General features: G+C 48.8%; 1 protein-coding gene across 2 annotated transcripts in view; it reads left to right on the forward strand.

Moving 5' to 3' along the window:
• The window catches only part of Pcsk6 (proprotein convertase subtilisin/kexin type 6), a 179,314-nt gene that overhangs the window by 146,424 nt on the left and 15,276 nt on the right, over window positions 1-17,614 (forward strand). The window contains exons 14-18 of one of the 2 annotated variants that reach the window (XM_036191078.1): window positions 8,097-8,276; window positions 8,435-8,473; window positions 13,456-13,558; window positions 14,896-15,092; window positions 16,715-16,802. In XM_036191078.1, the coding sequence (XP_036046971.1) occupies window positions 8,097-8,276; window positions 8,435-8,473; window positions 13,456-13,558; window positions 14,896-15,092; window positions 16,715-16,802 (607 nt within the window). The remainder of the gene's footprint in view (window positions 1-8,096; window positions 8,277-8,434; window positions 8,474-13,455; window positions 13,559-14,895; window positions 15,093-16,714; window positions 16,803-17,614) is intronic. The other variant, XM_036191087.1, reaches the window with a different exon arrangement.

Consider the following 17,614-nt stretch of genomic DNA (forward strand, 5'->3'; position numbering starts at 1 on the left):
ACCTTTGTGAGGTATTCTTGTGTACTCTTATAAATAGGTGTGGGCCTTCTTCATCCTTCCACCCAAACCTTGGTGCTTAAACTTTGAGACTTGAGTCTTGGGTGACTAGTTCCCTGGACCTCAGAAGAAAAAAAAAAATTCACTGAAGCATTAAACTGGAACTTACATACTTGAGTTTCTAGCCCTTTCTTCCTTTATTGTGTTTCAACTAAAGTATTTCTTCCTGCATGGGTGAAATCTGGGAGTCTGGGAGATTTAATAGAGTCTTAATTGTTAATAACTTCTTGTATAAGCAAGAAAGGCTAGGCATTCAAACTCTTAGCTCATAGTCGCAATCCCTCAGAACCTCTCCCATCATGCCCCATGTTGTCTCCAGTTCTAAATTCCTCTCTCCGGGATCTTTAAGGATTACTTCAAAAATCTGGGCAAAGAAAAGCTTCATGACTGCTGGCACTTTCCTATACTGGCGAGCTCAACCTCAGTCCTCTGTTAATATTGGTTCTTTTGTTGAAAAATAGGAGTAATCCTGTTTGCTTGTTGGGAATTTCATTCATCCAGGGGAAGCGTATTGGAAAGATAATGGATGGAGTGAAAGCTGGTGATTGGCAGCCTCCAGTGGCATTAGCCCGGGATTATCCTTGGCCTCTGGCTGGGTGACTGTCCCTTCTTCTCAGAGCCATGATTTCTTAGCATACTACCTGGGCCCTCAGTGGCACTCGAAAACATATTGCAGATAGACAGAACAAAACTACAGAGCAGCTGTGAGCAAAAACACCTCTTGTTCCCCTTGGCTCACCACCGATGTGGCTTCAGTGTGCTTTGACACATCTTTGAAGACCCGTCATTTGTTTTGAGCAAACAGTTCAAGTACATTTCGGAGCATATAAACTGCCTACAATTTTTTATCAAGTCAAATCAGGAAAGTGTTCGCGCTTAAGCATTCAAAGAGCCACTCAACTGCTCACAGCAGAGAGATGCAAGGTTAACCTCTCAGAGTTGTTATGCTGACAGGCTTGGGCTGGGAGGGGACACAGTCCTTTTAAGACTCAGCCTTGCTTCCAAGAGTGTAGCCTGCAAGTACACTTAGGAAGACACAAAGTTTGCCGAGCACAGCGCAATGCAAATGTAGTTCCAGCACACAGAAGGCCCGAGGAGGAGGAGGAGCCACTGAGACCCTAGCTTAAAGCAAGACACAAAATGGCAGGTTCACCAGATGGTACTAGTCACGTACTCTGGTGGCAGTCGCTCTGTGCCAGCTGATATTCTGAGGCGTAGAATTGTTCTCTGGGTACAGGAACATAAAGAGCAGAGATGAAACAGCTCTCCCGAACCTTACCTAGCTAGTAGCGAGCACAGCCAGGATGCATACCGTCTACCTCTCTCCGTCCCTCCTCGTATGACCAAAGTTGGCACCGTAGGTTGCAAGGTCACAGCACAATGTGCAATTTTACCAGTTCAGAAACAACCTAAGTGCCACCCACGGGGGACCATGTAAGTAAGTAACGCCCCATCTCTGCAGTGTAGCAGGAGAATGACCTCCACGGTGCACAGCTAGTGGAAAAAGCAGGGAGGCTATGAGATGTGTTAATAAAGGGAGTGAGGCAGTATATGTGTTCATATGTGCGTGAAGAAGAATAAAACACTTTTAGCGTGAGCAGGAGATGGCTCAGTCAGAAAATTCCTTGCTGTGTAAGTATAAGGGATCTGAGTTTGGATCACCACATCCACCTAAAAGCCAAGTGCTGAGGCACATCTGAAACGTGGCCCTGGGGAAGGCAGTGTAGGCAGATCCCTGGAGCTTGCTAGCCAGACAGTCTTGCCCAATCAGTGAGCTCCAAGTTCAGTGAGAGACCCTGCCTCAGAAACAAGAGGGGGAGGGGGGAACAACTGAGCAAAACACCTAGTGTGGCGCTCTGGACTACACACACACACACACACACACACACAAGACACTTGGACTAGGGCTATAGCTCAGTGGTAGAGGGCTTCCTAGGATGTGCAAAGCCCTAGATGTTCAGTTCCCAGGGCTGCAAACAGACAGACAAATGATGCCTCAAAGAGTGCATGAGCACAGCATGAGGCTCTGTCATCACCCTCTGGCAGGGAGGCTCTGTCTTGCTTTTATAACTAGGTTTGTGGCCTCCAAGTATGCATCATCCTATGTGGAAACACCCCCCACATGTGTCTATGGCCCTTTGCTGTTTCTTCTTTGATATTTATCTGCTTTGTCTGTAGGGTTGTGTGTGAGAGTGTGTGTGTGTGTGTGTGTGTGTGTGTGTGTGTGTGTGTGTGTGTGTTTTAATTATGCTTTTTGGAATTTGTAGATGTGAACAGGAAATACAGTGGGTGTTTGTGGATTTAAGAAAAATGAAGTCTCTCTTCCATCCCTGAGTGGTAGCCTCTCTTCTGCCCCCTCCTGCAGGGTGGTTCCTGGGAAGGCTTTCCTCTGTCTCCTCCTCCACACTGGACACTATTGATCCTGAAGACAGGGCAGCTCCTTTTGTTTGTCTGACTGAAACTCTCTCCCAAAATAAGACTCTGATTTCAGTGAGGTGGCTTTTTGCGGGTGTTTTTGGAGACATCCTATAGGACCAAAATAACTCCTGGTTAAATGACGGTTTACAGAGCCCTTGGGCTCTGTCCTTCAGTTACCACAGTCTCTCTGTAATCACCGTCCATCACTCCATAGTTAAAGAGCCCAGACGCCTTTGTGGTTTGAAATAGAGCTTTAATTTGATCCTAAGGAGTTCGGGACGGATACAGTCGTTGCCATGGCTGAGCTTTCTGCACCTGGAGCTGTGTGAGGCACTCAGTGCCATAGTCTCATGTGCACCTGTGAAACGTGTAAAGGGACTAGGCCACTGTGTGTCTAAAGCAGCTAGACCCTTTGGAAGTCCATGCACTCGGAAGAGGTCCACTTCGCCAAGTGGAAGGACCCTGCCTGTATACATCCTCTAATGCTGCCCAGGCCAAGCCAGCCCCAGGCGATGTAGGGTCTGACATGGGGCAAGGCCTAAATCTGTCTTGGGTGGCTATAACAAAATACCCGAGGCTGAGTCATTCACAGTGATTAGAGGTTTGCATGGTTTGTGGTTCTGGAAGGGAGAAAGTCCAAGGGTATGTCGCCAGCATCTGGTGAAACCTTTTTGCTGCATCATAGTGTGGAGGAGGGTATCCCGTGGTGAGTCAGAGTGTGCTGGCTCCGCTCTCACTTCTTCTACTTACACATCTAATGCCGTCATGGGGCCTGACCATTATTAGATAATCTAATCCCAGCTGTCTTCCCAAATGCCACTCCAGTTATTATCAATCTGGTTACAGAACGACAAGCCGGAGACCAAATTCCTTTATGCTTTGGAGTGGAGGACCCAAGTAGAAGGGCCCTTGAGTGCAACCTAGTGTCCCATAGGAGGCCAACTGACAAGGCTTCTCACCAAGTCTGCCCCAGAGGGGCAGATAACTAGCTAGTACCAATTTGGGGGCAGAGCATCTTCAAAGGCAGCTGCAGTGAAAAGAGGCAAGGAGCCAAAAGGACCTCTAGAGCAGCAGAGTCCAAATCTGCCAGTCCCCCTCTATCAGGCTCAGGAGGATGCAGGGCAGCTCAGGGAGAGAGGAACCCTGGCTTTTAGAAAGGAGATGGCCAGGAGAAGCAGTCTGTGGCCCAGACAGTAGGCTCACCTGCTGTATTAGTCAGGGGTCTCTAGAGGACCAGAGCTGATAGGGTGAATCTACATGTATATGATTTATTAGAATGGCTTATGGGCTGCTAGTCCAACAATGACTGTCTGCCAACAGAAGGTCCGAGAATCCAGTAGTTGCTCAGTCCATGGGACTGGTTATCTCAGCTGGTTTTCCCTATATGCTTGAATCCCAAAGAAGTGGACTCACCAACTATGAGAGTCAACAGATTTGCTGACTCTGTATATAAAACTTTTGACAATGTGGAAAAATAAAGAAAATGATGGTGGTGGTCAGTTGCTCCTACCATCTCTGGATAAACTGAGAAAGGAAAAGAATGAGCTCCTGATAAAATTCCCTTTTAGCATTTCAGGATATAGGAAAGGGTAACAAAGAACAGAAGAACACAGTGATAAGACTGACTGGCTCCAGATATGCATAACAGTCTAGGCTTCTTTTTTTTTCTTTTTTCTTTTTGGTTTTTGGAGACAGGGTTTCTGTGTGTAGTTTTGGTGCCTCTCCTGGGTCTCACTCTGTAGACCAGGATGGTCCCAAACTCACAGATCCACCTGGCTCTGCCTTCCGAGTGCAGGGATTAAAGGTGTGCGCCACCACCGCCTGGCTCAGTCTAGAGGTTTCTAAGTGTGCTCTGGAAAAGAATCTTCTCTCTACAGAGCTCACGTTGCAGGAAATCAAACCAAAGCCCTCATCATAAGGTTGACTAAATTACTGTGAAAACTCAAGTACTAGCCTCAGAAGGTGTCTGTGGTTAAAGTAAGGGCATTAGTGGGTCAAGACTGGGATCCTGTAACTTGGGATGGGGATGTGTGGGAGGACCATATTAAACCTGAGAACTTTGAATCATTAGATTCTCAAGGATTTAATCTCACCTGGGGAAGTAGCCCCTCCACCCTCAGCAGAAGCCCCTGCCCCTGAAATACTGTCTTTTCTGCCTTTGACTGGGGGAATCAATCCATTGTCTGCTGAAGCAGCAGTGACTTTCCCTGAAGGGGATGCCAGACAAGACAATACTGATGTCTCTCAGTGCCCACAATTAGCTGCCCCTAGACCTACAACCAGACTTATGGCTAAGCAGGTCCTAGAGGGGAGGAAGAAAGTGTAGTCCATGAGGAGTTGTGATACACTACTAAAGAGCTTGATGAGTTTGCTAATTCGTTCAAGCACAAGTCTGGGAATAGGCGTGGGAATGGATTTTAAGGGTGTGGGATAATAGTGGAAAAAAACCATAAAATTGGATCAGGCTGAGTTTATTGATATGGGCCAACTGAGTGGCGATTCTAGGTTTAAATATGGAAGCATGCACAGTTACAGAAAAAGTTATCAAAAGGTTGTTTGTATGGTTGGCTTAAGCGTTTATCAAAAGCTAACATGCTAAAAAGGAGTTGTTGGTGCCTGATATCCCTTGGCTTAGTGTTGATGAAGGGATTTTAAGGCTCAGAAAACCTGTAATGCTAGAGTGGGTGTACTGTGTAAAGCCTGATCCTCCCCAATGACATGAAGGCCCAGAAGACACGCCCTTCATGATTCCTATAGACGAAAAGTGAAGAGAGGTCATCAGCACATCTGAAGAGCTTTGTTGTCGCCCTTTCCTTGTGCCAGAGGGTCTGAGGTGCTACTGCTCAGTTGGCTGAATTAAATGCAATGGGTTTAATTGGGCCCCACGGTGACAACACTGAATTGCCAAAGTCAAGGCGATCATTGTTATTGTGATGGTCAGCACGGGCAAAGTGATTTTTATGGTGGCATGACTCATAAGAGCCTTGGGTACCGGCTAATCAGTCATGGTGTTTCCAGGCATGAAATAGATAAGAAGCCTACAGAATTTTTGTTTGATCTGTATAAGCAGGGAAATTCTCAAATAAAAGAAAGGCTACCTTGGATCATGGCTAAAGGTAATCTCGGTCTATGAAACAATTTCCAGATTTGAGCTAGTTTGCAGGCCTAGAACACTTTGAGTGAAGGAATATCCAGTTTCCTGTGCAGACCTTGATAAAATTCTCAAGAGTTCTACTGTTAGCCTTTCCTAAATCCTTCCCCAGAGGGACCTCCAGCCTTTTACAAGGTAACTATACACTGGGGGAAAGGAAACAGTCAGACTTTTCAGGGTCTACTGGATACTGGTTCTGAATTGACGCTGATTCTGGAAGATCCCAAGAAGCACTGTGGCCCTCCAGTTAGAGTCGGGGCTTATGAAGGTCAGGAGATTCATGGAATTTTGACTGAAGTCTGACTCACCATAGGTCTAGTGGGTCCCCAAATTCCTCCTTTGGTTATTTCCCCAGTCCAAGATGTATCATCGGGATAGACATACTTAGAAGTTGGCAGAATTCTCACATGGGTTCCCTGACCTGTGGTTGGAAAGGCCGAATGGAAGCCTTTAGTTCTGCCTCTGACAGAGAAAATAGTGAATCAGAAACAATGTCCCATCCCTGGGGGAACTGCAGAAGTTAGTGCCACCATCAAGGACTTGAAAGATGCAGGAGTGGTGTTTCCAGTCACACCTCCCTTTAAATCTTCCATCTGGCCAATGCATGTCATTATGGCTGGGGTCACCACAACATGAGGAACTGTATTAAAGGGTCACAGCATTAGGAAGGTTGAGAGCCTCCGCTTTTGGGTATTTCTTGGTGCTACCATGTCCTGTGAGTAAAGTCAATGGGAAACTACGACATCCTAATCCAGGCAGGATGACAAAGGGCACAGACCCTCTGGGAATGAAGAAGGTGTGGGTCACTTCTCCAGGAAAAGAGCCAAGGCCTGCTGAGGTGCTTGCAGAGGGTGGAGGAAATATAGAATGGGTACTAGAGGAAGGTAGTCACAAATACTAGCTAAGGCCACGTGACCAGTTGCAGAAACAAGGATTATAGTTGTCATAAATGTTTATTGTATTTTGTTGTATTTGTACAGCTATTTGTGTTTTCTTTCCTCAATTTCTTTACTATATAACATAATATCAACTAAGAGAATATTGGTGGTCATCATTTAAGTTTGAGATTCTATAAGAATGTCCCTCAAGGGACATTGCCATTTAAATTCTTAAATTCCTAGTGTATTTGTGGCAGTTTGAGTTATATCATATGAGGTGTGACTATGACCTGGTTATTGTTTTCATCTGGAAATTTATCATGATAGGAGATATGATTGTGTGTCAAGTTTATAAGGGGTGTACTTGTGGTGACTATTCTTGGTTGTCAACTTGACAACATCTGGAATTAACTAAAACCCATGTGGCTGGGTATACTTATGAGAGATTTGTTTTTTTTAACTAAATCATTTGAAGTGGTAAGACCCATTTTAGCCTGGATCTTTCAGAGTGCAATCAATCAAAGGCATTGCCTCCTTATATTTGGAAAGTAGTGTACACCATGGGCTTTCAGTATTCTCCTAGCTTCTAGGAGAAGCTTCAGTAACTGGAGAGGCTTCAGTAGCTGTAGGTGTTGGCAAATTGGAAGGCCTATTGTAGATACTTAAAAAAAAATTCATCCTTATACTTCTTTTGCTCTAGAACCAGTTCTGGTACCAAATCTGTATTAATCAGGGTCTTTTAGAGGAATAGAACTCATAAAATGAATGTATATAGAAAAGGGATTTATTAAAATAGCTTACAACAGTGGTTCTCAACCTTCCTAATACTGCAACCTTTTAATATAGTTCCACATGCTGTAGTGACCCTCAACCACAAAATTATTTTCATTGCTACTTCATAACTGTCATTTTGCTCCACTTATGAGCCATAATGTAAATATTATTGGAGACCGAGGTTTGCCATATGGGTCCCCACCTACAGGTTGAGAATCACTGGCTTATAGGCTATGGTCCAGCTAGTCCAACAGTAGCTGTCTACCAACAGAAAGTCCAAGAATCCAGGTAGTTCTTCAGTCCACGAGGCTGGATGTCTCAGCTGGTCTTCAGTAGACATTGGAGTTCCAGAGATGTAAGCTCCAAGGCCAGTGAAGTAATGGACTTGCCTGTGAGAGAGAGAGCAAGCAGGCAAGAGAGCAAGCTTCCTTCCTCCACGTCCTTTATATAGGCGGCCAGCAGACGGTATTGCCCACACTAACTGTGTATTTTACCACCTCAAAAGATCCAGTTTAAAAGTGAGTCGGAAATGGGAACATAAAAGTGGGGACACTTTAAATGATTTAATTAAGGAAAGACCCCTCACAGCTGCATGGGTTTTAGATAATTCCAGATGTAGTCAAGTTGACAACCAAGAAGAGCCATCACCTGGCCAACCCGTAAGTCGGAAGCGAAGTCACAGCAAAGACCCCACTGTGGGAGTAGAAGCTAGGCCCCATCTGCTGCTCTTATGAGTGATGCAGGCTGCTGCACAATCTCAGCAGCCTGCAGGCACATCTGGAGCTTTGGGGGCTAACTGAGGTTTTGGTGTCTTCCAGGAAAGCTGAAAGAATGGAGCCTCATTTTATACGGCACCGCGGAGCACCCATACCGTACATTCAGTTCCCATCAGTCTCGCTCACGGATGCTGGAGCTCTCAGTCCCGGAGCTGGAGCCTCTCAAAGCTGCTGGGCCACCACCTCAGGCAGAGACTCCCGAGGATGAGGAGGAGTACACAGGTAATGGAACAGAGTGACAGGAGATGGTTAGCCTCCCAACTTCATTCTCCACTGTAGCTCTCAAAGGTGGGGTCCTTTCAGGCAAAAGGTGGGGTTTTGGTTGTAAGTCTTGTCTTGCCCGGAAGTTGTAATAATGACGATAATTTGCACTCACACAGCTCCTTCTACCCAAGGCTCTTCTAATACTTTACAGACCAGTAAGTATGCTTCAAACCAGTAAGTACTCTCTGACCTTCCAGGCTGGGGCACTGAGCTCCTATATGCCCAACCAGAACTGGGGCTTGCCCTGGGTTCATTAGCTAGCTCTAGGGTTGCCCCCCCTTTCTTCAGGGGCCCTCATCACAGGACTCAGTATCCTGATTCCCTTAAGTCCATCCACTTTGAGCAGCCAGGAATGAGAAGAAAGCTTGGGTTCTACAAGTTTGTTTCCAAAAAGGAGCTGGTGGTTCAGAAGTGACCACTCCCCAGGGCTGGTACCCAGGAGAGGTTGTCAGGAGATGAATCAGTACAGACTGATGCCATGCATGACCATTTTTAAAAGCTCACATGTAAAGACCCTGGTGTAGATGCTTCTATAGCTGTCCCATTTGCATGGAGGCCTCAGTCTCTAGACCACTGGCTCATTTGCAAGGTAGTTGGGAGCCACAGTAACCCAAAGATGTCTTTTGGACACCTCCAGCCTCTGAGCAGAATGAAGATGTTATTAGAGCCTAAAGCTGTTGATTTTCCTCTAAGCCATCATCCCACAGCAATTGGATGACACTGGGTGTTTCTGGTTGGGCATATTTTTCTTAGCTGAATGTCCTAGCTACCTGACAAATGATGAGTGATCTCTCGGAATATGGATAACTAAATGGAAAAATCCACCAATACAAATCAAGCATAAACTCTGGTCGATTCCATTTTAAATTTCCTCTGCCTTTCCTTTAAAATGAAACATTGAATTATGTATGGACTAATCTGATGTTTTCTCCTGTGATTTATAAACTATGGCAAGATTCAGTAATTATTAATAAAGTGCTGATTTTTTTTTTTTTGTCCTCAAAATCTGCTACTGACTCCAGCCATGCACACTGGCATCTCACCCTTATGCTGTTCCGCTGGGTCACTTGGTCTCTACCCAGCATAGTCTGGATGGAGGAAGTGGTTTCCATGGGAATAGGATGTGTTTCTAGCTCTCGGGAAAGCTTCCTGAAGTCTAGGGGGAAACTGGAAGGGTGACGCAGTCACAGAGGCAAGTCAGAGTGGCAGAAGGTTCCATGGTATGAGTGGCCAAGCAGGAGGAACGAGGAACAGCCACTTTAGAGTCCAAAGAGAGGGCAAAGGAGTCACAGGCTGTTGCTTTTAGAACATGGAAAGCTGGTCATTGGCACACTGTCCAAGCTGGCACTGGCTTTACCTGGGCCTTGTGGATAAGAGAGTAGTCACCATATCAACAAAGACAGAGAAAGTCCAATGGAGCAGTGACCCTAGGAACAAGCACCAGGGCATGAGAGGCAGACAGAAAAGAGGTGGAGGGCCAACTCTCCCAGGGACCAGCATCAGAGCATGAGAGGCAGACAAAAGAGGTGGAGGGCCAGCTCTCCCAGGGACAAGAAATCAGAGATGAAAGAGGGAAGATCAGAGAATGTTTGTAAATAACAAGGACCCCAAAAGCAGCTGGCAAGATTTCCCACCACAGGAAAATAGGGATGCAGAGGGTGTCCAGCCTTGCAGTGGTCCATTGAGCAAGGAAAATGAATGGGCCTCACAGTGCAGGCCTGTAATCCCAGGAACTTGGCATACTGGGGTTCTCTGAGTTAGAATGATCATAAGTTCAAGGCTTACCAGGGCTGCAGAGTGAGTTCAAAGCCAGCCTGGCCAACTTGCAGTTTCTGTCTCAAAAATGTAAGTACAAGTGACATACCTCAGTGATAGAGCATTTACCTGGTTAATGTGCAGCACCAGATTCAATCCCTGGTCCTGGAAAGAAAGGAGAGGAGGGGAGGGGAGGGGAGAGGAGAGGAGGGGAGAGGGAGGGAGAGAGAGAGAGAGAGAGAGAGAGAGAGAGAGAGAGAGAGAGAGAGAGAGAGAGAGAGAGAGAAGGAGAAGGGATAAAGCAGAGGAGGGAGAGAGCAGGATCCCAAGTTGCTTTCCTGAGTCGTTGATTTGCTTTTTGGTTTTTTTGTTTGTTGTTTTCAACCCTGGATTTGCCCCACACAGGACTGAAAATTGGCTTTTTAAATTAGCCTGTGCTGGTTAACCCCATGGGGTTGTGATCTGTGTCAGCCAAGCTGTTCAGAATGTTCAAACACTCCTTCTGCTGGGAGCCTCTGCTAAGAGTGATGTACAATCGCATTGACTCAGGAAGCCAGGCCCCCAGCACACTGACTCAGGAAGCCAGGCCTCAGAGTCACTTTCAGTTAATTGAGGAGAGATGCAAAGCAGACAGAATTACAGATTGTGACAACAAAAACAGATGCTCACAGAGAGAATGAGTTACAGCTGGACCCCAGCATTCCTGGGAGGGAAGGGATGGTTGGGTTGAGATCGCTAGCCAGGTGGATCTGATTCAGTGTGTTTCATGGGTGAGATGAAGCCTGATATTTTGGCTTTTAAAACCATCCAGGAAACCACGTGCTGGTTGATTGGTTGGTTTGTGAATTTGATAGCTGCTCTTGGATGGACACTGCCATATCCCAACCTCTCCAACTGAGAGCTGGCTGCTGCCCATGACCTTGATGCTATACCAGAATTCTGCTGCCCTGGCTGGCATGTGGCTCCAAGCTTGCAAAGGGCTCCTCTATAGAGATGGCTGATGAAACTTCCCACTGTGGCAAAGTGTCAGAGGGAGGGCAGGCAGGGGCGGCAAGTGACATCAGTGTCCTGTAGCAGTGCTGGGGAAGGCCCAGTCCAGGCCCCTCCCAAGGCCATTTAAGTTTAGGGACCCGATAGGACATTCTGCCTACAGATGGTGAGGACATCTACCTTTGCTCCGCTTTTCCCTTTGCCCATACTGTCACATCTCAGCCTCCAGCAAATATTTACCTCGCACCTGCTCCACACATCTGCATCCTGGGTACTTGCATTGAACACACTAGACCCCATCCTGACAGACCCCATTCTGTCTGTGAGTAAATGGGAGGTTCATGTTCCTGTTCCCCCTTCAATCTTCCTAAAACTGGAAAATTGTTACTGAACTTGGACATCGTTTGTACCCTCAGAAGCCAAGTTTGGCTACCCATCCTTAAGAAGCCAAGTAAAACAAGCAAATTAATAGCCAAAAGGCAGGAAAAGAGATTAATTCAGTGTGACCACATTAGGGAAAGGGACAAGGAAATCCTCTGACCCTACTCCCAAGTCCATGTTCAAGGCCATGAAGTGGGACTAAAGTTTAGGAGGATGACTAGGGATGTGCATGCCTAACCAGACCTGGTCACGTGCTTCTGCACACCATTGACCATCATTGTCTGGGCTCCAGAATCATCCTATAAGGTGTTCTACAAGTTGTACATCTCTTTCCAGTCAACAAGCTCCCCTTCTGGCTACTGCTTTTTCCTTCCCCCAGCATGTGGTTTAGAGGTTCTCATTCCTTTAGAGTCCATCATTTCAATGGTCTCACAGTCAGACTGAGAGACACAGTGTCTCTTTGGAGTGTCTTCCTTTCTACCTGGCTGGTTGAGTTGGTACCTGCTGCCTTCCGGGTCTTATAAAGTTCTGCAGAAGGTGAAAGGGAGTGACTGATCAGCAGGGCCACAGCAGAAGGCCATCAGGCCTGGTGGTTGGGAAGGTAGCCAAACAATAGTGTAATAGAGTGAGAAGGAGAAGTTTCCCAGTCCTGACTTGGGGTGAGGCGGACAAGAAACTCCAAAATAATAAACCGTCTTGGGAGACAGGTTGAGGATGTGTCTCAGGTGTTGGATTTTGGAAGTGACAGGTGTGCCTACCAAGGACACAGAATAGGCCAGGAGCCACTTGGAAAGAACATCCAGGAGACCTCTGCTCTGCAGGGGTTCACAGTGGGAACAGGCAGGTGGAGACCCACAGTGAAAACTGGGAGGTATCAACGAAGGTGAACCTTAGGGATGAAAGCAAACTCTAAGGCTGAGGGGCTTCCAGAAAGGGAGGGTGAATGAAGAGGACTTTGTGCTCCCCAGCAAAGCGCCCGTTGTGGCCTGGGAGGATAAGGGCTTCTGTCTTCATGTCCCCGTGAGATGAGATGACCAGCAAGTCAACTCCTCTCTGCTTCTGAACTCACTCCCCATCCCCTGCCAACAGAAAAGGCTATGCTGTTTCCTCCTGGCGTCTCAGAAGCCCTCCCAGTGCCTCCTCCAGCCCCTCCCTGCATCCCCTCCACCCTCCAGGGATGCTTCCGCTGTGTGCCTAGCAGTGGGAAAGGCAGGAGTCACCTCAGCTGGCTTCCGCAGCTGAGAGGCAGGGCCGGCAGTCATGCCCACTGCAGCTGAGGAGGCAGACATTTAAACCTGCCTCCTCGTCCCGTGGGGCCCTCGGGGAGGACCTAGAAGGTGGCAGTTTTCTGAGCTCCATAGAGCTCCCTGCACGTCTAGATGGCTTTTCCAACAACAGGGAGCCCACAGTTAGCATTCCTATCACCCGAGGAGACTTGAGGGAAGACATTGGTGGCTTACTGCTGACAGCTAGAGTGAGAGAGACAAGGGGGTTGGGGGGCTGCAAGAAGGAGCTCAACCCACAGCCACCATGAGCTTCATCCAGTGCCGTGTTCCCACCGTGCCTGTCCCCTTCCTTCCTGCACAACAGCAGGCTCACCAGGTGTGGAAACGGAGAGGCTCCTTCCCCCTCCACGGGCATTGCATTGCTGCACTGTCACAACCCAACACCCAGCCGTACGGCTTTGCTTTTCACAGTGTGCATAACAAGGTGGCAGGTCCCATCATGGCGGCTCTAAGATCTCAGTTCCCATCTCTTCCCTGGCCTTGGTCCCACGCTACCACCAATGGCTGTATCCCTGGCTCTCATGCCTTTCCTCCAGAGAGGGTCAGCCCCCAACTGTGCCCACATCCCATGAGTAGGTCTCTGGGGTGGTAGCCCCGGGAAGACACCACTCTGAAGGAAGTTCCCCGGACCTGGGGGCTACGGTAACCTGACACAGGGACCCCGTGGGCTGGACTGTGGGGAGGAAGCATCTCTCTGAATGAAAAGAAGTGCTTGTGTCTTTAAGGTGTGTGCCATCCTGAGTGCGGTGATAAGGGCTGCGACGGTCCCAACGCAGACCAGTGCTTGAACTGTGTCCACTTCAGCCTGGGCAACGCCAAGACAAGCAGGTAACGAGCAGCCAGAGCGGCTGTCTGCAGGCCCTGGAGCCCCGTCCGTCTGTCGTGTAGCCCTAAGGCGGCCAGGTTGAGCTGTGTAGTCCTCAACAAAGAAATTTTACCCGAGTTAACGGCTTTGCGTTGTTTTGAAAAGTGTAGTGTCGTGGTTCTGATCACACAAGTGGAGCCAGCCCTTATGAAAAGGGAGGAGTTGAACTGTTTGCTGACGGTGCTTAGGCAGCGTTCCTCAGTCACACTGGGTCATACTGAGTACACATGCCTGCTACTCACACAGGTTTGTGCACAAAACCCTGTACCGCAGGCCTCAGAGAACCTGCAGGGTGACGTGGCTCTTGGACAGGCTGCAGCTGGCTGAGGCTGTGGGGTTCCCTAGAGGCTTCCTAGAAAGTCTGTGCAACTTCCTGTTCCCTGAAGGAGGCCTGACAGACCTGACCTGGGATGCCCAGCCTATAACCAGTTGTCCCAGCTCAAGCTGTCCCTTCTGTGGGGAGTGTGCAAGCCTCAGACCCTTGTACCACTCCCTGACAGGCTTGAAGCTGCCCTTTTTTATTTATCCAATGCGCAAACCTTCCTGAGCATCCACCATGTGCTGCGTGGGCCTTGCCTAGAAGGCCAAGGTGACGGTGGCAGTGCCGGGCGCCTCAAAGGTCTGGATGGCGGATGTCCCTCAACACTGCCAGGGAGGCAGGCCAGGCAGGGGTGTGCTGCACACAGTGGTGGTGAGATGCAGCTCTCCAGTGTCTGGAGTCCCCACCCCACCCCCAGGTCACTCCCTAGCTCTGGCCAAGGGCAGGTCATTCTGCAGCTTCATTCACTGACCGGCGACTTGTTCTGCCAAGACTACACAGGAAAGAACTTGTCCCCAAAAAGAAAACACCCCCCCCCAAATAATGTAATTCTAAGTCAACACCAAAGTCTTAGTGCCTACAGAAAACCAAACTGGTCTTCAGAATGGGAAAGGGTCCCTGTTTTCTTGTTGTCTTGTTTAGACAAGGTCTCCATGTGTAGCCCAAACTGACTAAACTCGGACTCCTCCTGCCTCAGCCAAGTGTTGGGATTATACTTGTGGGCCACCAGACCCAGCTTCTGGCATTGGATTCCTGTTCTTCTTCAGACCTGCCTGTTCATACCTAGGACCCTGCCCCCGCCCCCAGCTGCAGTGAGCAGACATAGGGGAACTTACGTATGACTTAACCTTCCCCCAGGGTCCTGTGTCCTCAGCATTTTACCCATCTAGCTACGCAGCCTCAGCCCGTGTAAGAGCCACACAGGGTGGGCCCCGGGTTGGACTGAAACAGGGAGACCCTCATCTGCACTTGGTCCCACAGGAAGTGTGTGAGCGAGTGCCCCTTGGGCTACTTCGGGGATACCACAGCAAGACGCTGCCGTCGATGCCATAAGGGCTGTGAGGCCTGCACGGGCAGGGGCCCGACGCAGTGCCTGTCTTGTCGCCGTGGGTTTTACCACCACCAGGAGACCAACACCTGTGTGACCCTCTGTCCTGCTGGGCTTTATGCTGATGAAAGTAAGTGGACTGTCCACAGACACACGAATGGGTGGATTGCGCACTCTCCCTCTCCAGCACCCCTGGGCTGTGCTTCCCTATTTTGGGAGGATCTCCTGGGCCCTTGGCTTCCTGTATTCTATTGGTCTTATCTGGCACTTTTCACCAGGCCAGGGGCTGCAAGTGTGACACCACAGCACTCAGCACACTCGGCCGAAGCACTATTGAAATGAGTCCCGCACACTGGAATCCACACTCTATTAAGGGCAGGATGCAGAAAAGGTAGCTCATCCACAGCTCAGCCTCACTTGAGACACCAGAAGAGGACGCCCTGCCACCGTCTTGTCTCTTCTCATCCAGGAAAGACAGTGCTGTGGGTGTCAGCACAGGTTTACATAATTGGGAGATTGAAGTGCCTAGGACATGCTAGGAGCTCAACTTGGCATGTAGATGCAGTCCTCCGAATGCAGAGGGCCTGGCTAACACGTGGGAGTCAGGTTCTAGGAGGTCTGGGTAGCATCTGTGTGGCTCTTTAAGAGGGGAGCACTGTCTTCCTTATCTTGAAGTTGAAAGGGACTAAGAAGAAGCCCCTAACTAGTAATGACAGAGATGAGACTCAAATTCAGGGCAGGGAAGCCAGATATCCTGCTGGTCCACCTGTCCCAGGTAGATGTGTGGGATGGATGGGCAGGAACTCCAGCGTATGTTTTAGCAAGTGGTCTCACACTCTGCAAGAGTTGAAAGAGAAGGTTTGTGCTAAATGGACAGGTGACGGCTCTCACCCAGCCTGTCACCAGACACAACATGCCTGTTAGCCCCGGGGAGGCGGAGCTAGGAAGTCTTTAAAGACATTATCCAGGAAAGACTCCCTTTCGAGGGGAAACAGCAATCCCATAGACACATTCCCCAGCTTTGCAGACACCTGCCTGGGCTGCCAGCCAGGCTCTTTTTCAGCCGCTCATGCGGCTTCCCAGGTCAGGTCAGCCATCCTTTACCACTGTCCTTGCTGAGCCGCAGCTGAGTGCATGTGAAGCCATGCCTGGACCCCAAGGAGGCTGCACCGAGGTTCAGCAAGGGCCCTCAGCTCACGGGCCTGGTATGGAATAGTGACAGCAGCTGGGGTTTCATGAGGCATCAACACAAATGAGCTAGATCATAAAGCAGGGAAATGCAAGTGGGACTTGGAATGACCCAGAAGCTCCTGACAGGAGGGATGGAGTCCTTCCTGACTCTAGAGGTACCAAGTCCTCAGTGAAGACTCCATGAAAGACTCACAGGGAGAGGGGCCGGTGGCCTCCAGGGTACCCAATGGTCTATAAAGACTCGCACCTGATTCAAGTGTACTCAGCTAGCCACGAGTGGGCTCTGGGCCCTGTGGCCATAAGCAGATGAGTGTCTCCTCTAGAAAGGGACCACCTCTGAAGTCTGCTGGTCCTTTGAGGATTTGATTGACATACTCCAGACAAAGGACGGGGAAGAGCTGGGGTCTAACACCCAGGTCCATAGTTAATTTCCTGCTCTGGAGAGAGCCCTGGGGAAAGCTGTCATACCAAGACCACCTAGCATGCTGGAGCTCATGCTCCACTCTGGGGCCCCCAACCCCCATGCCAGCCTCTGTTTCCCACCTTCCTGCCTTTCTCCAGGTCAGAGACACTGCCTCAAGTGCCACCCAAGCTGTCAAACGTGCGTGGATGAACCTGAGAAGTGCACAATGTGTAAGGAAGGATTCAGGTGAGCCTGCCCTGAACCAGGGGAGGGGAGAAAGAGAGACAGGATCCAAAACAGCATCCACCATGCTGTCTTTGCTTTCACAAGAGTTTGCATCTTTTCCAGAAAGCTAAGATGTCAAAGGTCTGGATCCCAAAGAGTATTGGCTGTCAAGTGTTGTTGTTGTTTTTTTTTTACTCTTTTGGGGGTCTACCACCCAGCTCCCAGTTAAATCACACACAGAGGCTTATTCTTAAGTGTGAATGCCTGGTCTTAGCTTGACTTCATTTCCAACCAGTTTTTCTTAACTTAAAATTATCCCATCTACCTTTGGCCTCGAGGCTTTTCCCACTCTCTTACTTCTGTAAATCTTACTCTTACTCTGTTGCTGGTTGTGTAGCTGGGTGGCTGGTCCCTGGAGTCCTCCTCCTTCTCTGGCTCCTCCTTCACTCCTCCATCTCTTTTCTCCTCCCTCCTCCCAGATTTCTCCTTCTGTGTATCTCTCTCTGCCTGCCAGCCCCACCATCCTTTCCCCTGCCTTGCTATTGGCCCATCAGGCATTTTAGACAGGCACAGTAACACAGCTTCACAGAGTTAAAACAAATGCAACATAAGCAAAAGTAACACACCTTAAAATAACATTCTACTACAGTCAAGGCAAGGGACTGTTGAGGAAGGGAAGTCGGAGGATGGTCAGAATTCCTACGTTTTAGGCCAGGTTTGGAGAATTGGTTAGCGTAACAGTTGAACACATCAGTTACAACAGAGTTTGCTGTAGGGAGGTCAGGAGGAATTCCTAGGGAGCTTGGGTCCCTTTCTTCTGTGATAGTAACCCC

This window comes from Onychomys torridus, chromosome 1, assembly GCF_903995425.1.
Source record: "Onychomys torridus chromosome 1, mOncTor1.1, whole genome shotgun sequence".
NCBI classification, from domain to species: Eukaryota; Metazoa; Chordata; class Mammalia; order Rodentia; family Cricetidae; genus Onychomys; species Onychomys torridus.